Consider the following 26,830-nt stretch of genomic DNA (forward strand, 5'->3'; position numbering starts at 1 on the left):
AGAACGACCCTTACGGCGCCTGGGATTCACCTGTGGGGGAGTGACGAGGCTAAGTGGACGAGGGCTTGTTAAAACTGTTATTGAAATGAATGGCACATCATGGCTGATTGACTGCATTTGGGGTGAGGGGGGCGGAGCTCTGCCACACTTTTACTTTAAGGTTAGTACATGATTAGAAGTCATTCTTACCATTTTTCTTGTAGAACTGGACCTCGGCCTGGTACTCCTCTTTGCTCTCCAGTGCCTTCTCCATGCCCTGAGCGACGTGTTCGTTGGTCCCAGGGCCGTACAGGAAGCGGCAGCTGCAGTTTTTCTGCATCACCTCCGTCCTCACAAAGCCCGTCAGCTCGCAGAACCCATCCGAGCAGTACACGATGGGGTAACCACGGTGACCCTGAGCGTTACCCAGGAGGAAGTTGCTGTCTGCAGGTGGAGAGGGAGACAGACATTACTGTCATTACTGTTATGCACAGGTGGAGGCTATTTTTTGTGCTGGGGAGGTCTGAAATCTGATTGGTTAAGCCACGTCCACCACTGTAAAATACTTAATAGATACACATATGACCACATACATCAACTACCCTATGTTTTAATATGTAATAACTTAATAATAATAATAATAATTAAAAACCACTGTGCTGTTCATGGATGATCTTTGACAGTTGTATTGCCTGCATGGACCACAGGGTATTTTATTGATAGGTGAATAATGGGCTGTTCATCTAGTATACTGGCTGAAATTCTTTCTCAGATACAAGTTTAGCAGCATGCCACAAGCAAGCATGGATAATACTACATACAAACAGCGCAAACTGCACTGACGTTAGCCCGTTTGGCTGAATGCCTGGCTCAGGGGTGTTTCAGTCACATTTCAAATGAAAACACAGCAGAACCTTGATCACCTCCCACTGTCTAGTCCTTTCCATTGTGGTCCACTTTGTTTTTGAGGCAGTGGACAAAAAGGAATGGTTGATCTTTTGGAGGGAGCTTTAACCTAACATGGACACCAGAGCGATTGCCATCTTTATTTCCCCTCATACCACCTGAGGAGCTGCCTGACTCATCCAGCTTCATCAGGCGAGGACTTTTGCTCAAACAAACAGCAACTGATGGTCAGAGGCTCAAGCATATTGGATACACATATTAGACAAATGACAACAAAGCTGGTTGGTTTCTTAATTGTGCTTCCTATTCCACCTATTCCATTCATATATATATATATATATATATATATACACACACACATCTGGTTCTTATCACCAGCACTGTCAATCAACATTCTGATTCTTTAAGTTTCATGTTTCTCTAGCAAGGAGCATTTCGCATCAAACCGCTCTGAATGACTTTGTTTACGTCTTAATTCATAAATTATCATTAAGTATGCAGAAATTAAGCTTGGACTGAGTGGTGTGACAAGGGCAAAAGAGGCAATTCTAGCCATTAAAATCAAATTAGATAATGTTCATAATTTTAATAAATGGGTCATTATCATATTAGTCCATTTTAATGATCTAAATAATAAGCTTTTGAGATGGAAACATTTGACCTTAAATCAAAGTTTAGCTAGCTGGTGAGCATTCTTGTGAGAGATTCCAATTATTTAAATGAGTTCTTTAATATGAATCTGATTCGCTGATTCATTAAGTGTTTTGGGGCGAATGAACCACAGCAGCACCAGTTCAGCAGCTCCACTGATTAGGATACATATCAAAATCATTTTACTAAATAAGTATGTATGTTTATTCACAGTGTATTCAATAATGTATCAATAGTAATATTCAATAGTATTTTAGGCTCTAGATGGGATTGAATTTCAGCCTAGGGCAGCCACTCAAACTAGGGTCCTTTGGGAGGATAAGGATGGGGTGGGGGTAGAGTAGTGCTAAGAACACAAGATAACTACAGAAAAGTCTTAGAAGTTTCATCTCATCTTGTCATTTTTTAGTGCATCAAATCTGCTTTGGCTGTATCTTAAATAGTGGTACTTTAAAAATGATAAACTGAAATATGTGCCAAGTAATCCATTCATGCTGCGCTTATTTATCATAAATTCATGTGCAGGTTAACAATGGCTGCAGAGAATGCAAGCAGAATGGACAAGGTTCTGGTAAGACATAGTCCTTGTTCATTAAGTAAAATTAAAGACCTTGGCGTGGGAGGGAGGAGGGACACAGTGGCATTTGCTATAAACAAATGGGGCCTTAGGCTAAAAAACTTTGAGAACTGCTGGCCTAGAAATCTTCAAATCCAGGGCATAAATTCCGTTTATGTGTTTTGTACTTACTAATACAGATAACTGAACTGCTGAGGTGCCTCACTGGCCACCAAGTGTCATACATTACAAAATCCAGGATTGGAAAATAGATTCAACGTCCAGATTTGAGGATCCAGTACTTGCTCTGACAATAATGTAAGCCCAGCATAATGTTAGCCTGGCAGATTATTTTTGAAGGGTGATGTACACACATTAAAAACTGTTTTCAAAAAATCAACTAATGTTTAGGGCTACTTGAAGTGGTAGTATCTAGCTGGCATGTCACTAAACATCCCTCATTAGGTTTTGGTTGTCATTCTGCACTTCTTAAAATAAGAAGGCCAATAGGGGGCGTACAAGTGTCTCAAGTCATAAGAACATTTTTGTATTTATGGATCGATCATTTGTCCCCTGAATCACTGTCTATATGAATGGGAAACCCCATGCTGCTATGACATGACACAGGCTAAATAAGCTAATCTTTCAGGCTATGATCAAAGCCTCTCAGCTGTCTCAAAACGTTTCTTTCCCCAAGTGAATGGATGGAGCTCTTCAGAACAAACCTGCAGTAAGAACAGCAGTGGCAGTAAATCTGTCAGAATTGTTAGATTAGATACAGTGGACAGATGTCAATGCCTGTCTCACTCTATCCTGATCATCTGAAGTGTGCTGCCATTTTTTATTTCATTACTAAAGCTGATCATTTTAACATGATTTTTAATGATAATATTCCAGTCTTGTTAATGCTATTCCCTTATGTTTCATTGTTTTATTAAACCATAAAGCAAGTTGAAATCACGAGGTGGGGCTATAAAGTGGCCAGTAAATGTACTTATCTGTAGATTTTAATGTCCTTCATTTCAGAACCTTGGACAGCATCTACTGGCTTTTTGAACTGGACTTAAGATAATGAAGATTCTGTTATGCTCCACTCCATTTCATCTGTGACTTCCTCTAGGTTTGCATTGTATGAACAGGCTAGAGTTAGGAGGTGGGTGAAAAGATACAACAATCCACAATATTTTGGGAAAAAATAATGATACACAAAGGCCCAATCATCGTAAACTAATTAGATAACAAAATCATGTTTTTCTTAATCATCAAGATAACTCTGAAAAGTCTTTTGTTTCATTCTGGTTAGACTGTCCATCAGTGGTGGCACTGGTGGGAAGACATTTTATTTGGATAGTCAACTTTAGATGTTTTGTAGATACTTAATTTACTTTCAAGGTACATTTAACTAAATATCTACTAAATTGTTTATTTCAATCTAAACCTGGCGCTAATCCTAACCCTAATCTTAACCTCTACCCAAATCCTAAACCCAACGGTCAATGGATCTAAATCCTAACCCTAAACCCACCACTGTTTAGAATCAACTGAGTTTCAACAGATAGTTTGTTAACACTTTGAACATTTCATCTGTAGGTAATCTGTAGGTGACTACAGTGGACTATCCAAATAAAGTGAGACCAAGAAATAAACTGCCCCCCCCCGACTCAGTATGATGATGAAGTGGGCGTCTGTTAGCTGGCGTAAGAAAATCTGTAGTTACCGCTCTTCTCCAAGCATGTTGAGCTGTCCAATGATGTTATATTACTGGCAGTATGAAAAGATGTGTCTAAGAAAAAGCTCATGCTAGCTTTCACCTTCCAAAATTGATTGCATCATGTGATTAGGTGGAAATGGACATGATGCAATTAGTGGGAAAATTAGGTAAACAAAAAGTTTTATATCACAATATATCATAATATGTCAAAAACAGGCTATAGCTGGGCAGAACTGTTTGAACGATTTGCACAAAAAGAACGAATCATTCGCAAATGACTCATCAATATTAGCCGCTCCAGGTCTTTCTCCTGAAACTGAAACATTAACATTCTCCGCCTGCCTCCAATTTCAGAATTAAGCAGTGACCACGTCCATCTAAACTGCCATTCTGTCACTGCTAATTAGCTCCTGTCATTTTGAAATATAAATGAGCTCAAATAAACTAGAAGGTGTTTATCAGAGTTGGAGGTTTTGAGTGCAGGTTGGTATGCAGAATGAAGCTTTATGGAGGAAAGGGTGTTGTACACCCATCGGCTTAGACAATGAAGCTATTACTATTCCAAGTGCTCACACACACACACACACACACACACACACGCACACACACTCACACACACACACACACACACACATACGCCTCACAGCCACACACAGCCAGCTCCAGGGAATTCATATTATTTTTCCAGCAGCAGAAGCCGACTCAGCTTCGGGGAAAGTGAGTGTATTTAGAGACGGACAGAAACCCATACTGACCCCAAACTCATCCAACTACAGGCTGACAAAAAAGAAAAACAAGTGACAGCATCAGAAACATTTCACTTTTTGGAAATATAGCCCTCTTAGCACTCTGTAAGTCTGAAAATGCTTCTTCTTGCATTGAAACAGGCAGAGAAACCTTTTGTTGATCAATCTGCATCACATATGTGTGTTTTTGTGGAAGAGGTTAATCATTATTTGAAGATTTTGTGTGTACAGTCTTGTTTTTGTGAAAACCATGTTTTTGACCGTTTCTGTCATCAAAAGTGCAGACTTGAACCTGTCAGATGTTTAGCAGGTTGAATATTCTCACTTAAGTAGCTTTATTGAAACATTATTGAAAGGGAGGATACCGGCATGACTCGGAAGGGTGGAGTTTGGCCGATAAATATACTCAGATATCATTAGTGCCCAAATAGTGTCAATCTTACCCAGAATCAAAAACTAGAAGAGGATAGACATTTTTTTAGGAAAATGCTCTTTATTGAAACATCAGAGAGGAGGACAGAACTGAACCACAAGGGCCAAATAAGGGGAAGGTCAGAAAAAGCCTACCACAGCACAAATTGTAGACACTTCCAACCATAGTTACACTATAAAAGAGCTCAAGAAAACACAGCCAAGTTGTAACACATATAACATCTAATAAACTACAACCCCAGTTGGGATGTTGTGCAGAATGTATATAAAAATAGAATACAATGATATGCAAATCATGTAAACCATATTTCTAAAGGAAAATACTACGATGAATTTGTATCAAATCAAATGTTGAAACTGAATTTTTTTTTTTTTAAATATATGGCCATTTTCAATTTGATGCCAACAACACGTTCCAAAAAAGTTGGGACGGGGTGATGTTTACCACTGTGTTTCATCACCTCTTCTTTTAACAACACTCTATAAGTGTTTGGGAACAGAAAAGACACTGCTGTAGTTTTGAAAGTGAAATGTTTTCCCATTCTTGCTTGATAAAGGATTTCTGCTGCTCAACAGTTCGGGGTCTCCTTTGTCATATTTTTCATTATTTTTTCATAATGCGCCAAATGTTATCAGTGGTTGACAGGTCTGGACTGCAGGTGGGGCAATTTAGCACCCGCACTCTTTTAATACGGAGTCATGCTGTTGTATTACATGCAGAATGTGGTTTGGCTTTGTCTGGCTGAAATAAGCGAGGCCTTCCCTGAAAAAGACGTTGTCTGGATGGCAGCATATGTTGCCAAAACATGTATATATCGTTCAGCACTAATGGTGCCTTCACAGATGTGCACGTCACCCATGCCATGTGCACTAATGCACCCCCACACCATCATGAATACTGGCTTTTCAACTGCGCACTAATAAAAAGCTGAATGGTCTTTAGCCCAGAGGAGACAGTGTCCATTACTTCCAAAAAGAATTTCAAATGCTGATTCGTCTGACCACAGGACACTTTTCCACTTTGCCTCAGTCCATTTTAAATGAGCTCAGGCCCAGAGAAGGTGGCAGCATTTCTGGATCCTGTTTATGTACAGTTTAACATTGCAAAGGACAAGGCCAAAAACCAGTATTTGCTGGCCATGATCTTTGGGCCCTCAGGCGCCACTGCATTTAAAACAGACATGATTCTGTAGAGGAAATCACTGCATGGGCTCAGGAACACTTCTGAAAAACCCTGTCTGTGAAAGAAGACGGTGTTTTTCAGAAGTGTTCCTTAGCCCATGCAGTGATTTTCACTACAGAATTATGTCTGTTTTTAATGCAGTGGCGCCTGAGGGCCCAAAGATCATGGCCAGCAAATACTGGTTTTTGGCCTTGTCCTTTGCATACAGATATTTCCAGATTCTCTGAATTTTTTAATGTTATTATGTATCATAGATGATGTAAAGCAAACGTTATTTTGCTATTTTACGGTGAGAAACATTTTCTTTAATTTTTGCATTATTTGATGGTGCAGTCTTTCACAGAGTGGTAAACCCCTCCTCAATTTTACTTCTGAAAGACTCAGCCTCTCTAGGATGCTTTTTTAAACCCAATCATGTTACTGATCTGTTGTCAATCAACCACTAGGTGTTTTTTTTAGCATCACACAACTTTACCAGCCTTTTGTTGCCCCCGTCACAACTTTTTTGGAATGTGTTGCTGGCATCAAATTCAGAATGTGCATATATTTTTCAAAAACAATATAATTTCACAGTTTCAACATTTAACATGTTGTCTTTGTACTATTTTCAATGAAATATAGGGTTTAAATTATTTGCATATCATTGCATTTTGTTTTTATTTACATTTTGCACAGCGTCCCAACTTTTTTGGAAATGGGATTGTACAAAATTAACAACATTAAATTCAAACTAAACAAGGCTGCAGAAAGGCAGACTCCCTCTGAGAGGCCTCTATGTGCTCCTTTCTCTTCTCCCGATTGGCCCAAAGTCCTAAATCCGGTGGCAGTGCCTTAATATGTAAAGGTGTATGGCGTAGTCTAAAATACTCACACCAAAACTGACTCAACGCCTCTGATTTTTCAAAGGTTATTTCAGGCTTTACAGTGTGACTTGCAGCAGCGCTTACACACCATATTTTAGCATGTTTTTCCCTCTGGTCTTTTATGTCATTGTTCATGCAGGAGTGTGGAGTAAAACAGCTTAGCTGTTGCCTTGACTATCAATTCAATTCAAACATCAATCAGCCTGTCAGTGTTAGGTATTTCTAGTGTGATCAGTCATGTAAACTTTACAACTCATGTCTCATGGCACATATTTTGGTGGCGCATACTTCTTTGGGGTACATATGCCACTGGGCTACTAATACTGAAATACATAGAGCTAACGCTAATGCATCTTTTTACGTTCATTAAGGCAGGAACCCACACCAGCAGGATCATGTGAGTGTGTTTACAGCCATAGATTTCAAAGCAGAAAGAATAGTCTTATGGGATCAAACATGATCTGGGCATGCAATATGGGATCAAACATGTTGCTGGGAATGCAATAAGTTTACATTCCCAGCAACATTTAGAATGGTTGTCATTCTCATTCTCATTATGGGATCACATCTGGACAAGACTAGATGCTGCTTTGCCCAATGTTATTTAATGTATGATGCTTATGTAATCAGTTAATCCCAAAAAGCGGGCTAAAGATAGCGAAGACAGTGGTGGTCACACAGTGGTCTTGATTTTTAACAAGACAAAATACGTACATTTGTTTGTGATTTCTATTTGAGCCACCCCAAGAGCAGCTGTGTGGCCCTTGATGAAGGGCTAGAGGATGACTAACACAAATTGTGCATCTAAGTATCTAACGGTAAACGATTTAGTGAGGTGGAGCTACAAGGCAGGTGTTTCTAAGAAAGTGGCCAGTAAAGGCACTGTGTGATTTCATGCAGCCCTGCATATCACCACCTTGGAGAGCATCCACAGGCTTTTTGAACTGGTCTCTGTTATCATTAGGGTGATGCCACAAGGTAGGGGACAAGGTAGGGGCCAGTGGGTGTGTAAACAGCATTAACCCTTAAAATGGCCGGGGCTCACCAGCAGGCCTAGGTTTTATTACACACTTCTGTAACCTAAGAATAGCTCAGAGGCACTGAAGTCCCTGTAGTTACTGAAAAATAAGCCTTAGTAAGTAATAAGCCTGGGATTTTAAGGGGTTAAAATGATCGGTCTATGCATGTCTACCAGATCACCTACACCATCAGTCACTCCTGACCTGGAAAATCGCTTCAGATTGTGTAAACAGGATGGGACAAATCAGGGATAAAATCAGGCTAAAAATCATGTAGTAAAAGCCCAGATTTAGAGCCAGGTCTGCTATCGGTTGCTAAATCTCAAGTAGTTTCTAAATGGAATGTGATGTGAGTCCTTAAAATGGGTGACTCTTGAAGTTACAAGATAATACGCAGCCATTTGTTCATTGTGTGAGTCCATTTAAAATAATGGAGTTATTTCATAGTCGATACCAATGTGTTGCACACAGATGAATATTTGCAGCAAAGCACAATTAAATGAGAGATTAACCAAACTAGACTGATTCAAATTAACCAAACTATATTCAGAGTCACCAGAACTCGAATAAGCTCAACTGAAACTATTTAAAATGACTGGACTGTTTGAGTTAAGCTTACTAGCTGAATCACTGAAAAATGTATTCTCTCTTTGAAAAATGTGTTGTCTCTTTAATAAAGACAATGGTTCTATATGGAACAATAAATGCTCAAAGAACCATTTGCATGCTAAAATGGTTCTTTGTGCGTGAAATTGTTCTTCAGATTGATGAAGAATGCATTGTATATGGTTCCATACAGAACGTTTTTGAAAATAGTTCTGTATAGCATCAAAAAGGGTTCTTCTGTTGTTACAAGCTCGACATCGTACCAACAGAAGAACCCATTTTGGTGCTATATAGACCCATATACAACACATTCTCATTCAATCTGAAAAACCGTTTCACCATGCAAATAACTCTTTAGGCATGAAAAATTGTTCTTTGACTGCCTATGGCTCTATATGTTTTACTAAAGAACCCTTGAAGAACCATCTTTTTTAAGATTTTAGAATGTACTTATAACTAAAATATAAAGTTATTAAAGCTTGATCCTATCAAGTAACATTTTCCAAGGCAATAAGTTTGCATGATTTTTTAAAGTGAAGTCAAATAATTTAGGTTTCCAGTGTCTGAGGTACTCCAAAGTACTGGATAATTGTTTTTGTTGATGGACAGTTTAACTAAATTTCACTGAAGTGAATAACAGATTCTTGCTAGTAAGTTAGCAAAATATCTCATATATGGAGTAACAACGTGGTACGAACAAACATACTCACAGTACATTTCTATGTAATGTCATATGTTTGAGGACAGTAAATCGGAAATACCTAAAAGTAGCTGCTTAGTTATATGGTGTAAAATGAGCAAAATAGTTTTGTTTATAGGTAACAGGTACATACTGTGCAAAACTCTTTTTACACTATGTAGCTACTCAGTACTTTTTACCCAAAATAATTAAAGAAAAATTGAAAGGTTTTTGAAAAAGAATAACAGCTGATGCATAACACATTTGTATTTCTCTAATAAAGATGGAATCAATCATAATATAGCACTGATATTTATTGTATTTGCAAGGCCCACTCACAACAGGAAATAAGAGAACTATTGAAAGTATTCTATAATGCATTTTGGAGTAAAACCATTCAATTACACAGCACTGTGGAGACTGTAGCTCACACCTACCCAGTTAATACAGAGAGCCAAGTACTGTATTTCAGTGTGATTTAGTCAGACTGTCTTGAAACTTACAAAATAATTATTTAGCACTTTGGGATTCCACACTCTTACGGTCATACTCAGAGCTTAAGAGACTGTAAAAAATACAGAGTTATCAAATCCTGGACAAGCATGTAGATGCACCAGTAAGTCCAAACTGAGAAAAACAACCCTCAGAAGTCTGATTTTTTTGATCCTGTATGAATGATGAATATTGAAAAACACTCACAGCCTTCAGTCTTTCCAAACCCACTTAAACACACACACACACACACACACACACAGAAGCAGATATGGGTGTATTACAGAGAAGCCAGATGGACGTTTAAGTCTCAGTGGGAACTCTTCCGCCACCATGGAGAGCCACAAAGACTCAGTGGAAAATTACACACAGACACACACACACAAACATGAACATAGGCACTCAAGGACACACACACACACACACACACGCACACACCGACATAAACACAGACACTCAAGGAAGCACATATATGTAGCATTATGTACACATATATATATATATATATATATGTAATATATATATGTGTGTACCATTTTACTTTTATATACATATGTACCATTTTACTGAGACTGAGTTAGTTCCAACTCCAGTCTCACAGTAAAAAACTATTTAAAAACAATAAAGTATTACATTTTAGATATTCACAAGAATTATCTTCTGATATAGCTAAACCCAAGGCAAAATACATCCAAAATCATCATTTAAAAGGTACTTTTCAATAGGAGGTTGTTTTCCCAAACCCTAAACTCCACATTTTGTTAAAGATATTTTTGATTTGATTTCAAAGATATTTTTAAGTTGATTTTTAAGTTGAGATTTAAATTGATCATGATTTTAATTTTTAAATAATAATAAAAAAAACTTGCTCATAAAATGCTTCCCACATTTTCATGTCACTCCCAAAACACAAGTTTTAGTCTGTAGGTGGAGTCTTATTTTAGCCACCCCCCTGCATTTTAGAGCAGGAAGTGTGACTGCATCCCTGTTCCTCATGGCCACATGGTGAGCAGCTGGATCCCATTGTTTTGAAGTAAATGTGTTCCAAAGTCTTAAAGTCAGCATGTAACATTAGGAATTATCATTACTGAAACACATTTTCTGCAATTAAGTAAAGTTGTGGTTGCGAGTCATGTACTGGCTAGCATATTTGAGTTCTGCTTAAAATGAGCTATGTCAATACTGAAACAGTTAGTACCAAAACATTTGGTAATGTTTCGGGACTGTTATGATTGTTTTGGTAGTGGCAAAATGTAATATATTAATTATTTAATTATTTTATTAAAATGAACAGAAGTCCGTTTGTCTGCTAATTTTAGGTCATTTCTATTTATTTGCTGAATAGATGTCAATAGATAAATGTTTTTTTGTCCCAGTATGTTAAATTCAGCAAATTAACAGGAATTGTGAATTGATCTGTGCAGAAGTGTGTTCTCTGTAGAAGATGTGTTCACTTATTTTCACTTAGAAAATCAACACATCATTTCACCCGGAGCGCCCAAACTTTTGCATATGTTGCAAATGTACATGAAGTCAGACATGCTAAAGCACACACACAAAGATATGCACTTCAACACGCACAGACACAAACATAAATATGCCCAAGTAAACAGAAGAACTTACACACCAACATAAACACAGTAAATTAAACACAGTCATAGGCCCAATCCTATTTCACCCCTCGTCCCTACCACTTAGCCCTACCTCTCCATTCTGTACATTCATGCCTAGGGGTAGGGTGTCCTGATTTTTGTTGCGATAGAGGGGTAGGGTGAAGTGTTAGGGCTACAGGCCCTCCAAATGGAGGTTTTTCAAAGGCACACTCAAAACGGAGCATTAAGAGAAAAAAAGAAAAACCAGCAAGATGGCTGCACAAGATGCTAGCTAAATTTCCCATTCCGCCTTAAATGGGAAGCAGTTCCAATGCCCGAGGTGCCAGAATGTAACTGCTTCACCATTTAAGGTGGTATGAGAAAATTCAAACAAGAAGCTGTGAAAAGCTGACTTCAGCTTTATATCGCTGAAGAATTAGGGGTGGGTGATAATAGATAATTACCCCCCCTCTTTCAAGGGATATGATTCCTTAAATATAACTTAAGCGCAGCAGGGAGGTTGCTGAACTTTACCCTCCTCTGCTATCACTGCAGACAGGCAGGGTCGCCCACAGAGCGCTGCTAGTAGCTGTTAATGAAGTAATGTTCTTTTTTATTTGAAGGTCCCATTTTGTGGAGTAAGACTTCTACCACTACCACTTGTAACTCAGAATAAGAAATGGGATTGGGCCATACCCACCCACACAGTGTAATAGCCTGTCTGCTAAAGAGTAGCCATCCTGCAGGGTTTGAGAGTGTAGCACTGTCTTGAAGTGTGTGAAATGAACAGTGACAAATGGCCACTGAAGTGCTCTCTAGGAGAAAGCCTACTGAGCTGCTGTGATGTCTTTGCAAATTACTAGCAAATTACATACAAAAAACTTGTCAGGTTCAACACAGCTTCAAGTAACAAGCCTTTCATTACAGATAAACCTTCAGTGAACCACATGCTACACACAGAAAATGCAAAGGAATGAGTAAATGAAAAGGAAAGAGGCAAAACAGCCAACAAGTAGTTGCTGCGTCTGTAGTTTATATAGCATGTGTGCTAGCTAGCAAGCGCAATAGCTAACCCAGCTGAAACTAGGTTTTAAAAGAATGTGATCTGTAACTTACTAAAACTTCAGTTAAATTAGCTGGCAACTTTAGCTGTAATAGCTACTGTACTAGCTTGCACAAACAGTTCAAGAAGATCTATATAGTTCTAGAAGGAGAACTACAGAGTTCCTCAAAGAAAACCACATAGTTCCCAAACCACACGATTTCAAAAAGAAATACACAATTCCTAAAGGAGAACTACATAGTTCCTCGAAGAGAACTACACAATTGCTCAAGGAAAACTATGTAGTTCCTCTAGGTACATGATCTCGGAACATTTTCCTGAAAATGTGAGAATTAAGATTGCATTTAACCAGTCAGCAACATTCAATACAGCAAGCCCTACCCTTATAGTTCATTGTACCTACTCTGGAGTAGGAACTAAAAGGCTCCTGGAACTATGGCCTAGGAACTAAAGTCAGCCCTATTTCCTTTGGCGGAAGAGCATCAAAAGGTTTCTCCAAAGAGTTCCTCAGAAAAGGCTTCTTAAGTCTCCTGCAAGTGTTCACCAGATTCCTTTCAGCCCTTATTTCCTCCATTAGACACACTCTTTCATGGCATGGCCTGCACCACTTGGTGTAGAAAGTAGCTTCAAGTGAGCCAGGGTTTAGCCCACATGTCTGGAGGGAGTGGGCTTTAAGATGTTATTGTCTGAGCCAGAGGACTTTCTGGTGAAGGCATTTCTTCAGTGTCCGGGCACCATGGCTAAGCCATGTGAGCTGATGGGCAGTGATGAAATCTTCAGTGCTTCTGCATTTTATGTGAATGGACAGAAGTAATGGCTCTAAAATGTCCATGTTCTACACAGGTACAGAAATGTGGACAGATGCACTGCCTGATAGACTGCAACTTCTGTGCTAAGGTGTAGGTTGCTATTCAGGAGCACCTGCTCGCTAAGAGAGAGGATACTCCCAAGGTATTTGAAGAATAGTCCATGCTTAATTTGAGCATCCAAGATGGTGGAAATTAGATGTTTAGGTAGGGGAATGGATACCCACTGGCAAAGGACTTCCGCTTGTGGGATGTTAACAGTTTCTGGAGTAAGTGCCGGTCAAGAACGCAGTCATGGCTTACATCATTGCTTTACACCAAAAGACATAGTTCCTTGTTGTCCAACTATTGTTAAGTTGGCCCTCATCCCCTCCTTAATCTGCTTTAAGATGTTTACAAACTACCTGGGACATCCACAGTGCAAGAGGATTATCCAAAGAAGAACCCGAGGGCTTTGGTAAGATCATGAACAGATCCCAGCACTTTTTTTGCAGTTGCAGGGATGATCACATTCACAGTGCTTCTGTTCTACCCAAAGATGCACTGAAATTCTGGGAGAACATCCTAAGTGATGTTGTCAATGAGTCTGCAGAGCATAATCTTTCCCAGGACTTAACTGTCGACAAGAAGATTGAGATAGAGCAACAGGAAGTAATCTCTCCTGCGCTACATAGAGACTGGGCTGTGCCACTCATTTGTATTCCAAAACACGTTGAGTCTCTTCACCTTTGCGGGAATTACAGAGTGATAATGAATCCCTGGCTAGATGTTGACCAATACCCCCTACCTGAAACACAGGATTTGTTTTCTATGCTAGGAAACAATTTAGTAAGCGGCTCAAGCGCATATGCCGTTGCAATTTAATGAGCCAAGCAAACCATTTCTCACATTTAACATGCATCAAGGTCTGTTTTTGTTCAATAGGCTGTTGTAGAGTATTGCTAGGCCTGTAAGATCTGAAGGGAAGTACGTGTTATCTAGACAATATGTTGACACTTTTCATCTAAGCATTTACACAATATGAAATAAGTGTGGCAGGGGCTAAAAGAATGTGGTTTAAGAGTGAATAAAGAAAATTGCTTGGGGCTCCCAAGTGGCATCATCTTCTAAGCTTTGGCTCTGTTGTTGGGAGAATGCATGTTCGCTTGGTGGTGATGCCACAGTCATCTGGTCTTGCTTTTTCTAGCGGTGGAAAAAGTGAACCAGCAACTGGAAGATTGCAGGTACAAATCCCAGGACTGACTGGGGGACTGAGTGACTGACCTGGTTGTGCTTTTCTTTTCTACTTCGTGGTCTAAATTTGTTGTTTGACATGGGCTCTTTTCACTAATGATATTTTTTGTATTTTGTAATAAAGTCATAATTGACTTTGATTGTCAGGGCTGCCCAGTCTCGGTCCTGGAGATTTACCACCCTGCAGAGTTTAGCTCCAACCATAATCCAACACTCCTGATCCAGGTAATCAATGCCTTCAGAGGCATCTGACTATTAGAGCCAGTTGTGGATCTGAACTCTCCAGGGTGGTAGATCTCCAGGACCAGGACTGAGCACCACTGGAGTAAGTAGTAACATTTGCACTCCCTCTGCTATTGGATAAATTGTTCAGAAATAGATGCTGGAAACAAAGTTTAAGTTTTCAAAAACATATGTAATCTTGCTCAAAAATTGGATTTACTAACTAAGACCCTGTTCACACCTGGTATTAACATTTGTCTCCAGTGATCTGATCATAAGTGGACAGAGAGATGCATAGCCATTTACACCTAGCATTTCCATGTGTCTTGAATGCATCTCCAGTCAACACGTGATGGGATTTTGTGATAGGATGAAGGGTACCACCCACATGTACTATGCTAGTGTCTCGCCACGCTTGTTACCAGACAAAATGTCTTGCGAGTCTTTGTGTAAATGTAAGGGCTGTCACAAGCATTTAGATCACATGGATCACTAGCGCAACAGAAGACTATATGGAAAAAGAAGCTACGCATCTGATTAAGGTGGTCCTTTGATGCTGTCAAGGATACAACGAGACACTTCCAAATGTCTCCCTGAAGCAGGGACACATATGACCACATATGAGTGATTGGATTTGGAGGTGACTTGGATCTCTCAGAGACAAACTGTACCTCATTCACATCTGTAGTTATCTCTGTCCCATGATGACTGGATCCCCCATCGGATCGAAGATGCATCCAGGTGCTTTAGTGTTCACACTACAAATGTAATATGGTCTTATGTGTCCCTGATTGGCTGGGAAAGTGGTTTGAGTGATCAGATCTCTTCAGATCACTCCGCTGTCCATTTATGACTGGATCGGCCATTGGATTAAGGATGCATCAAGATGCATTAGTATTCACCCAAATGTTATTTGGTCAAATGCATCACTGACCATCTCTGAAGGTCGTTTGAGTGATAGGATCTCTCTGAGATAGAGTGGACCCTGTTCACACTTGTACTAAGCGTGGCCATTTATGATCAGATCACCCACTGGATCGGATTGAGGACGCATTGAGATGCTATGAAATTCACACTACAAAGGTTATGTGGTCAAATGCGTCCCTGACCACCTCTGAAGGTGGTCTGAATGATCGGATCTCTGTGAAATGCACTGTACCCCATTCACACTTGTACTTTGTGCTGTCCATTTAAGATCAGATAACTCATCAGATTGGATCAAGAACACATTAGGACACTTTAGCATTCACACTACAAAGGTTATGTGGTCATATGTGTCCATTGATGATTGGATCACCCTTTAGAATAGCTCGAGGAGGCATCAAGGTGCTTTCGTATTCACACTACATATGTTATGTGGTCATATGTGTCCTTGATCACCTCCAAAGGTGTTTGAGTGATCAGATCTCTCAGAGGTGCACTGGACTCTGTTCACAACTGTACTTATCGCTGTCCACTTATGATCGGAATATCCACTTATAATCTGATCACCCATCAGATCAGATTGAGGCTGCATGCAGATGGTTTAGTGTTCACACTACAAATGTTATCTGTCCATATGCCTGACCACCACCAAAAGTGGTTTGAGTGATCGGATCTCTCTGAGACACATCGTACCCTTTCACGCGTGCACTTAGTGCTGTCCATTTATGGTCAGATTAACCAGAACACATGATAATGCCAGGTGTGAATAGGGCCTAAGACTACCAAATAGACAGACTATTCAGTCAACATCTACCCAGAAATAGGAAAGTGGTCCTGTAGGCACTAAGGTCAGAGAAACAGCGATACAAGCATTTGCTGTCAAAAAAACCCACAAACAAGCATTTTATGACACAATCAGTTGCATAACCAGAATTGCCACTGTCAGCAATTTGTATTCAAACTGCATGTGTAAAAGGCTTTCATTTGACTTTTGCTGTCATAACAAATGTCCTCAACTCCACCACATCCACGTGTGCGGTTTTATAGTGCTACCACAACACTGTGCACTTCCCGTCCACTGTTTTAGAAACCCCTCTCTCATAGCTCCACCTTGCTAGTGTACAGTTATAGCCCATCTGTTGATGCACAGTTTGTCTTAGCCTTAATCTAGCCCTTGATCAATGGTCAGTTTCTGACCACAGACCGGCTTTTGTCTGGATATTTTTGGACGGTTTGCTACTCAATCTAGCAATGACCCTGACACATGTAAAAACATGTTACTACCACGTCAATGTCACTGCTGTGCTGAGAATGGTCCAACACTATTATCTGGCCAACAGCAGTCCTGTGGGAGTTTATGGGCAGTATGTGTTGACCACGTGGCGCTTGGTAATTCCTGCTGATTGGATTTTCCATTCAGAATGACCACTCGCTGTGTAATTTAGTTGGAGGCTGAATTACATACTGTAGTCTACATCTGGAAAGCAAAAAAATATTTTTTTACATAAACATGTCTGATGTTTATATTTTAAAGATATATATATATATATACATATATATATGATTTGCAGCCCAGTGGTGACGTATCCAGTGATTGTGTACTGTCTATTGCCTATACAGGGACGTTCACACACAATGGACAGATAGGAGGGGGAAAAGAAAGGAAGTAAGAATGGAAAAGAGACTGTTTATTCTCTCTTTAGTCTAGAGAATAAATCCTCTTATGGATCAAGCAGAGGCCAAGCTGCGGAATAGCTCTTAATTACACATCTGTAGGGCCTTCACTAATCTGCTTGTGTGTGTGTGTATGCGTGTGACTGGTTATGTACAAGTGAAATATGCCATTCTACATGATAAGGACCTCTTGCAAATTCTATATAATAAAGTGGCCAGTGAATAGAAGTATAAGGTGGGGGTTTCTAATAAAGTGGCCAGTGAGTGGATGTATAAGGGAGGTGTTTCTAATAAAGGATCTAGTGAGTGGTTGTATGAGGTAGGTGTTTCTAATAAAGTGTCCAGTAAGTGGGTGGAAGTATAAGGGAGGTGTTTCTAAAAAAGTGGCCAGTGAGTGGAAGTATAAGGTGGGGGTTTCTAATAAAGTGGACAGTAAGTGGAAGTATAAGGAAAGAGTTTCTAATAAAGTGTCCAGTGAGTGGACATATGAGGAAGGTGTTTCTAAAAAAGTGGCCAATGAGTAGAAGTATAAGGGAGGGGTTTCTAATAAAGTGGCCAGTGAGTGGAAGGTGGGGGGTTTATAATAAAGTGTCAAGTGAACGGAAATATATGATGGGGGTTTGTAATAAAGTGGCCAGTGAATGAAAGTATAAGGGTGGGTTTATAATAAAGTGGCCAGTGAGTGGAAGTATAAGGGTGGGTTTCTAGTAAAATGGCCAGTGAGTAGAAGTATAAAGGTCGGTTTCTAGTAAAGTGGCCAGTGGAAATATAAGATAGGTGTTTCTAATAAAGTGGCCAGTTAGTGTAAGTAGTTGAAGGTAGAGGTTTCTTACACAACAGTCATTGGTGGTACCTGAATGAGATTTGCTCTCCATCCGTTATGTTAAGCCATAATAACGCCAGTGAAAACATTTTTTCTGCCAATTAACTTCCATTCCAACTTGCACATTAAATGGAAACAAGCAAGCACTGAGCTGAAACATAGAACTGTTTCAGCATTCATGTCAGGGAAATACCAGTGGCAATAATGCACAATGAAAAGCAATGAAACCTCACTGTCTCTTCTGATGTCTCACCATACGCCCCAAGCGACAGTTCATTATTGTAAACAGTGTGTGAGCGTTCAGGCTGGACAGTAACTGGACAAGACTTCCTGCAGAGCTTGCTCTGAAAGGGCCTGGACACTGAGCGAGGGTGTGTGTTAGAATGCCTGTTATCAGGTGAAAGGAGAAGCAGGGATAGAAAGATGAAGCAGTGAGGATGAGATGGGGTCAGAGAATATAAAGCTTATCTCAGACCCCAGCTGGACGCCACAGCCACACTGAGCTTGCTCCACAGATTTACCAGATTATTTTGGGGGGGTTGCAATGATCGATAGCGTGGCGTTCAAATATAGCTCGCTTTCTGTCTGTCCATAAAGGGATAAGAGTAAAAGGATACAATCTCTCTTTCATTTCTCTTGATCATCTAACGTTTACAGTGTTTGAATACCTAGAGTTGATGATAGAGTTAATAAGGTGTTATGACAAGATAACCAGGTTGATTTATTACTATATCAATTTACATTCCATTATTATTTATAAAATTACATTATTATGTAATCAATTATGTAAATAGTTACAAAATTTGATTTATATTCTGTATCAACAGGTTCAGCTGCATTTCATTCTTTATTCAGATGACATCGGAGACACCTGTCTGTCTGTCTGCCCTGTGATGGACTGGTGACCTGTCCAGGGTGTATCCTGCCTTCCGCCCAATGACAGCTGGGATAGGCTCCAGCACCCCACCGCGACCCAGAAGGAAAAGCGGTTTAGATGATGTATGTATGTATATATATATAAAGGTTAATTTAAGAATGCAAAAATAGAGAAAAACACCCTTATACCTCAGAGAAGACTGGTTAATGTGACAGTAGGGTGCATAAAGGTAAAGAGTGGACAAATTAATTACTGACAGATTTAATACTGTGCTTGGCACCGGAGATTTTGTGTAATTTCTAGTTGAATATGTGTTTGCTGCATTTTCTGACACTGAAAAACTCACTTAATGACTGTTTTGACTAGAAATTAAATAAATGAAAGTTTTTAAAAAAAGTTTATTTTGCACAATACTGTAAACACAATGCATGAACTCCTCAATCAACTATTCAGAGGAGAAAAGGTTTCACTTTTGAGTCTTGGTTGCTCTCAGTGGTTCTTCTTCATGCTCTTAAAGAATTTCTCCTTTTGGGTCTTGTTTTCTTTCAGTTGGTCTTCCTCATGCTCTTAGAGATTTTCTCTTTTTGAGCCTTGGTTCCTCTCAGTAAGTCATCCCATGATCTTAGAGCAGTGGCGTTGAACCCTGATCCTGTAGATCTACTTTCCCTGCACAGCCTTGTTCCAACCACTATTTGCCATCTGCTCCAGCTAATCTAACTCTTCCCACGTCCCTGATTGGCAGGATCATCTGTATTAGAGCTAATATGGGGCAGCTTATTGGATACAAGATGGAACTAAACTCTGCAGGAAGGTAGCTCTCCAGGACCAGGGTTGAAGACCACTGTCTAAGAGAGTTTCTCCTTCTGAGTCTTGGTTCCTCTCGGTGGTTCTTCCTCATGCCTTTAGGGCTTTTCACCTGACAATCTCTTGGCAACGCTTGTTATGCAGCCACACCTGCATTAGCACAAGTTAATGGAAAAAACACTACAATAATAAAACTGAACCGAGCTGAAGAGGACTGAGTTGAATGGCAAGTTGAGGAAGTTTCTGTGAGGTCTTTAAACTCCTGTTCACATCCTTGTAGTCCGTCTCCAGCTTTGTTTTTCCACTGACCAGTCAGAAGCTCTTTTGCATATTGATGGACAGTCTTAACCTTTGATGTCTGGTAAGTGCTAAGTAATCTGTTAGATTTCATGAGGAGAACTCAGCGATTAGGCTGAGGGAGGAAGAAGTAAGTGGCATCAGAGTTGATCAAGGCTTAATTTCTCCCATGGCATGTTGCTATGGCAACGCCTTCGGAGGGAAAGTGGAGGGGAAGAAAAAGCGCCCGCCGTTTCCGTTTGGGCTTTGAATCGGCCGAAAGTGTCGCCTCCACGGCAGAATAAAGCAAATTTGCTCCTGATAAGCATTCCTGCGGCGCAGGCGGAAAAGCAGGCTATAAACATTCCAGCGGGCGTCTGAGCTCCATCCACCAAGGACGACTTCTCATTTTCTCCAGTTAATGAAATAACTTTGAGGGGGGTGAGGGAGTGCGGTAGTGAGAGTGAAACAGCAACTTCTAACCATCTATTCCACCAGTGTCACCTTTTTTTCCACCGAGGTGCAAATTGAATAACAATTCAATCCCGAAACCCCTCTAATCACTTTATGGTAATCTGATAAAGCACATAACAAGAGTGTTCAACAAGGAGAAGCTGTGCTTAGATGATTATCAACTGAATTTGTGCTGCTTTAATGGCTTTGGTCTTCCAAGCAGAGTGAAGGACTATTTTTCTCTCACATCTGGCCCTCGCAGTGAGTCAAGCAGTTTAAAAAGATGGCCTACGCCATAGGAAATAACAGGCACTCCACTGTTAGGGCTCAACATTGCACTACTGCTTTAGCAGTATATTAGAGTTTCAAAAAGCAATTCTGTACCCCATGGAAGCCTAGGGGAGGTCATTTTTTGTGCCCATTTAGAAGCATTTCACATAAAATAAAAACCAAACAACACTTTAAAGAAATAAAAGATGAATTCTAGTGTCGAATTTCAATGTCATTGGACCTATCAGGTGCAATGACATTCTGTTAGACTAAATACTCATTTAAAAATCTCTTAAGTGTCTAATAACTAAAATTCATGCAGTTATTGATACATTTCATCACAGTGGTTTGCATTTGATTGTTTCTGCTATACTGTATTTTCCTCTGAGCTTACTTCACACTCTTATGTCCACATTTTCCTAATTTAATTTGTTCTCGATACTTTATTTTACCTCTCTATTTTCATCACCTTAAAACAGTTTTTAATCTGGCATGATGGAGTCACCCAATCATGTTGTTGATAGAATGTAGCACCTAGGCTCACGAGGCCTATGCTCGTGAAAAAATGGATGCACAGTTAAAATCAGTTAAAGACAGTATAGTTGAGGGCCTCCAAAGGATGTTTATATTTAAATTTTAGCCCAAATTAATTTTTGTTTGTTAAATTAAAAAAAATATATATACATCCTGGTATGCAAACTTTGGAAACCCTTGTCCAAATTATTTTGTTGATTTTTTTGAAGTGAAAAGAGAAAACATAGCAAAGTATTATTTTTTTCTGCTAATGTTAATTCACAAGTAATTTAGTAACACAGATATCACAGCTTGCAAATGCTGTCTGTAGCTGGCTAGGAGTCTTTCTTTTCTTATTTTAGGAATGTTTGCCCACTCTTCCTTGCGAAACACTTCTAGTTCTGTCATGTTCTTGGGCCATCTGCATGTTTAAGATCTACCCACATTTTTTAATGATGTTCAAGTCAGATTTTGAGGTATGTTTTGGATCATTGTCCTGTCATAGTAGCCAGGCTCTTTCAGTTTTAGTTTCTTGACTGATTGTGTCACATTTGCTTCCAGAATTTGCTGACATGTTATTGAAATCCATTTTTTCATCTTCCCATTTAGTGTTTTCTGTGCTACTGGCTGCCATACAACCCAAAGCTTAACAGTTTGCAAGGTGTTCCACTCATCAAATGCTGTTCCTTTTTCTTCCAAACATACCTTTGGTGGTTGTGGCCAAAGAGTTCCTTTTTTCCTTCAACAGTCCTCAACACTTGATTCCAAAATGCTTCTGGATAATCAAGAGGTTGTTTTGCATACTTCAGACATTGTGATGAAGTCACAGGCAAGGTTTCCTTCTGATGACTCTTCCATGCAGATCATGTGTATGCAAACAACACTACACAGCATAGCATAACGGTGCACCACCACTCCTCTCTCAGCTAACTCCTCCTTTTGTTGTCATATGGGGGTTTTGCTTTGCCTTTCTGGTCAGTATACAAGTAGTTCTATCTGAGAGCTTTCTTGGTTTTCCTTGGTTTTCCAGATTGCCCACTTGGTTTTCCAGATTGCTTGGAATTCCACAGTTCCCTTTAGCTGGTACTTCTTCCTGGCATTTCAGACAGTGAAAATTGCAAGCAGGAAACATTTGATACTTTTTAATAGTCTTTTTGTAACCATCAATTAGCTTCAATTTCAGATCCTCAGCCAGCTGTTTAGAGGAGTCCATACTTGATGAAGTTTGAAGAGTCAGAGAATTTACTATGCTCTGAAATTGTCATTAGCTGAAGTTGACATACCTAACCAGTTAATTAAGGCCTAATGAATTAATTAAGTTTGGAGACTTTACAACTTTTGCACCTCATTTTTACATTAATCAAATAAAAAGTAATATTTGCAGTAAATGTTTATTTTTTAAATTGTTTGCTGCAGAGGTTGTGTTTCTTCTTTTCACTTCAAAAATCAATGAAATATGTAATTTGGCCAGGGGTGCCAAAACATGTCCTATATAATAGTGCTGATGGATTTAACAGGTGAAGGTAATTGGATAAACAATGGCTACTTTAGAGCGAATTAAAAGGTTACTGCATTAAACAGTGCTATGTGACTACACAACTGTATCTGGCTCTCAGTGTCAGTCATTAAAGACTGAAACATTTAATGCCTTATTTTAGATTCTTTTAAACCAATGCTATCGCTACCAGTTGCACTTTCTCTGTCGCCTGAACCCCATGCTCTTGCTATACGCTCAAACATGTAAAGCACAGGCTTGTGTATGTTGAAATGAGCTCCCACCTGCTGCTGTAGAGAAGGTGAATCAGGAGGGAATCTCCCACATTATTGTCACCCTATTTTCGTCTCTACATGTGGTAGCCACTTTTCCAGACACTTTTCCACTTTTAAGACACTGCTTACTGCGTGACTTAGATATATTACTTATCACTTGTGCCAAATGAACACCAATAGGAGATCATACGTTGCTCTCTATTTCACTTTAGAAGCAAACATTTCACCAAAAACACCACAGTCATTAAAAAAAAGCTTAAATTTGAGAAAAAAAGCTTTTTCAAGGAAAAATGTAGGAGTGGATCTTTTAGAGTAAACATACAGTCTCTCATAAGTGTGGCTTTTAAAAGTTGGTCAGTTTCCTCTAAACTTTCATACGGTGCGCTACTATTCTGTGATGCAGCAGAGTCAAGTGTGTGGTGTGGCAGTTTGATGCTAGCCAGTGCAGATGTCTGTTATCTGACATAACAGAATGGGCAGTTAGTGTTCTTCTTCGAACATGTTGAGCTGTCCAATGATGCTGGATTAGCAGCAGTTTGAAAAGCCCATTGACAGGTTAACGACAGTTTAAAAAGTCTGATGACACTGGGTTAGCAGCAGTTTGAAAAGAGGCGGTGGCTGGTATTACACGATTCGAAGGAAGTATGTGCTAGCCTTCACCCTCTCACTGCTAGTAGTATAGTGTGATTGGTAGAGACCTAGCTGTTGTGTGGAACTGGACACAGCTAAATTGTGGGAGAAAACTGGGAAAAATATTTAAAAATATGTATTTGATTGATTTATTTCATTCAAAGCACAGCAAGACGCTGGCATTCTCGCACATGAACATAATTGAGTGGAGTTTGACTAGGCTGGAGATAAGGACTTTGCATCACAACAGCAGAGTTTGACTAGGCCATGAGCTAGGGCCTTTGATTAAGATTAAGATTAGATTAAGATTAAGTGATCCTTTTCAGGCCCACATTGGGGAAATTTCACCTCTGTATTTTGACACACCCGTGCAGTGAAACACCACATACACACTAGTGAATGCACACGCAGTAGGGGGCAGTGAGCACACTTGCCCGGAGTGGTGGGCAGCCCTATCCACGGCACCCGGGGAGCAGCTGGGAGTCAGGTGCCTTGCTAAAGGGGTACTGTTGGCTCAGGGGATCAACTGCCCCTCATTGTGCATTGTGACAGCAGAGTTTGACTAGGCCAGAGCTACGGACTTTGCATCAAGAAAGTGAAGTTTTTCTCCATGATGGCTGAGGAACTGTGTGTGTGTGTGTGTGTGTGTGTGTGTGTGTGTGAGAGAGTTTTATTTTCAGTTGATTTGTAATTGTAAAGCGTCCTTAGGTTGATAAAGGTGCTGTGTGAATTAAACTTTATTACTACATTGAGTGATATGCCGAAAAAGGGCTTTTATGCTATCTTACAGGTCCAGCCTTGGCTAGTTGCATGTATTCCTGGTAGCAACCTCTCACCTCTGGCTCCCAACATCTCATCAAAAGCAGAAATGAATGTTTAACCTAAACCAAATCTATCACCCAAGATCTTCACACTTCTAATCATTTCAGCTGCTCCACTGACTCACTTATCCGTCCTCCTGAGAGACGCTAAGCGACATGTTAAAGTTGTTACTGCGTGATTAGAGTTGCTCGAGTTGCTCAGTTCAGCCATCGCTGCACCACCCCTCGTCTCCTGGGCAACCGGGGAAAGTTATTTTGGGCGTTCAGTGCACCGGGCGCTCTGCCACCCAGAGGCTCCTGCTGCTGCGAGGAAGGATGCTGTGCTGCCTCCAGAGTGTGCGTGTGAGTGAGGAGAGAGACCGAGAGAGAGAAGCAGATGCCAGCTACACTTTCCCTCTTCATTTATCTTATCACAGAGTCTTACTTTCAAGGGGTAAAATCCAGAAGAGATGAGCTCTCAAGGCCCCTGATCAAACTACAAGAAATTTGTAGCTGGCCTTTATCTGTAGCCTGGCTAATGTCGCATTATTGCATGGCTGTATATTCCTTATAGCAATAATTCCAAAAAATAAATAAGCAAATAAATTCACACAATTTTCTCATTACCCCATAACAACCACTACATATTAGGCATCTGAAGCAAATTTGACTTTACACCAATTGTCTTATTAAGAAGCTAGTATAAGTGCACACTGATGGAACACTTTTCCATTTGGCTAATATGTGGCTGATTGCATATGGCTAGCATGAAAAAAATATTAATCACTAAAATTGCTTAGGTAAGCCTATGGTAAGGCTGTAAATTCAGATTTTCTATGTAGGTAGAACATGACCCAACCGACAACCTACATCAAAAAAAAAAAAACTTGGACCAGTTTGGCACTCTGTATTTTCAGTGAGAAACGATTAGCATAGATGTACGTTTGATCTACTGGCATTTGCTGTAAAGTTAGCTGCCTTTATTAGTTAGTCAGCGCTAATCCCCGTCCAGGAAAGTGACCCTTAATGTTTGAAGTGGTGTAGTTGAGTCTGAAGTAGTTGGTATACTGTAAACAACCCCCATTTCCCCATGTTGTCCATTGTTAGCTAGACTAGCCTAGCTAGCACACAGCTTAGGTAGCTACATACAAGTACTTCATTAATAATTATGATCCCACTGATTGACTTTCATTTCTTATGATTTTAATGTCAAGTAGCCATTTTTACAGTAGCCATAAAATGCAATTTCCACCTGTTTTGGAGGCCCCTCAACGGGAGGGAATTTTGTTCTTTAATAACATTGCTACAGTATATTTCATTGGAAATGTGTACAATTTACAAAACCAGAAGTGAACTGAAATTTCATGTTTGTAGGTAAGCAAGCAAGTCAACGTTTATACAAGTGTCTTACTGTGTTTAATGCTAATTTTTATTGTTGTACTTGATTTTTTGATATCAAGATAGCTGCCATTGCACTGTCCAAGAGGTACTCACCCCTCCCCTTTTATCCCTAATTGCTCGCTAGCTGCTCAACACAGAGTAACTAACATTTTACACACTGACAGCCAACAGTGTTGTTAATCTGATAACATTGAATATATTGTATTAACTGAAAAACACCCAAGCTGATTTCAATTATGCTAGGAGAATGGTCACTAGGGGCCCTGCAAAAAGAGCTTGGTGAGCTGTAAATTCACTACATAATTCACTACAATTTCACATAAACAATCAACGATAGTGATGATATATTAAGATTTATCATTTCATTGTGCAGTTTTGAATGCACAATGAAATGTAAAATCCTTAGTGGTTTCCTAGAGGGTATACAGTGTATACTTGCATGTCACAAAGACCAGGGTTTCTCAACCACTGGGCAGAGGAACACAAGTGAGCCGTGAAGCACCCCTTGGTGGTCCCTGGGCCTATACTGAAGGGGGCTAGTGGTCTGTAGTGGGCCTGTGATGGCACTTTTTCATAAAAAACAGTGAAAAGATGACTGACTTAACAATAGAAAAATATAAAATGTTTTCAGACAGTTAACAACATTAATGCGAGCCCCGCAAAGACAGTGCACAAAGGCAGTTTTGTCAAATTTTTTGCCCTTTGCCTTTAAAAAGACTTGACCTTTCAGTCATCCACTCGCACCAATATTCTGCTGAGATTTCATGTTCACTGATCACACGATGCAAGGGTGGCCCAAACATCACTCTGTTGATGAGTTGTGTGAGCCTTCAAGCTTTTTAGCGATAAACAGCTGGGCCTTGAGGTGGAAAAGGT

The 26,830-nt window shown here is 39.8% G+C and overlaps 1 protein-coding gene across 1 annotated transcript in view; it reads right to left on the minus strand.

Moving 5' to 3' along the window:
• The window catches only part of kcnh4b (potassium voltage-gated channel, subfamily H (eag-related), member 4b), a 103,875-nt gene that overhangs the window by 61,504 nt on the left and 15,541 nt on the right, over window positions 1-26,830 (minus strand). The window contains exon 2 of the mRNA XM_036572128.1: window positions 190-423. Within this exon, the coding sequence (XP_036428021.1) occupies window positions 190-423 (234 nt within the window). The remainder of the gene's footprint in view (window positions 1-189; window positions 424-26,830) is intronic.

Source organism: Colossoma macropomum, unplaced genomic scaffold (assembly GCF_904425465.1).
Source record: "Colossoma macropomum unplaced genomic scaffold, Colossoma_macropomum, whole genome shotgun sequence".
NCBI classification, from domain to species: Eukaryota; Metazoa; Chordata; class Actinopteri; order Characiformes; family Serrasalmidae; genus Colossoma; species Colossoma macropomum.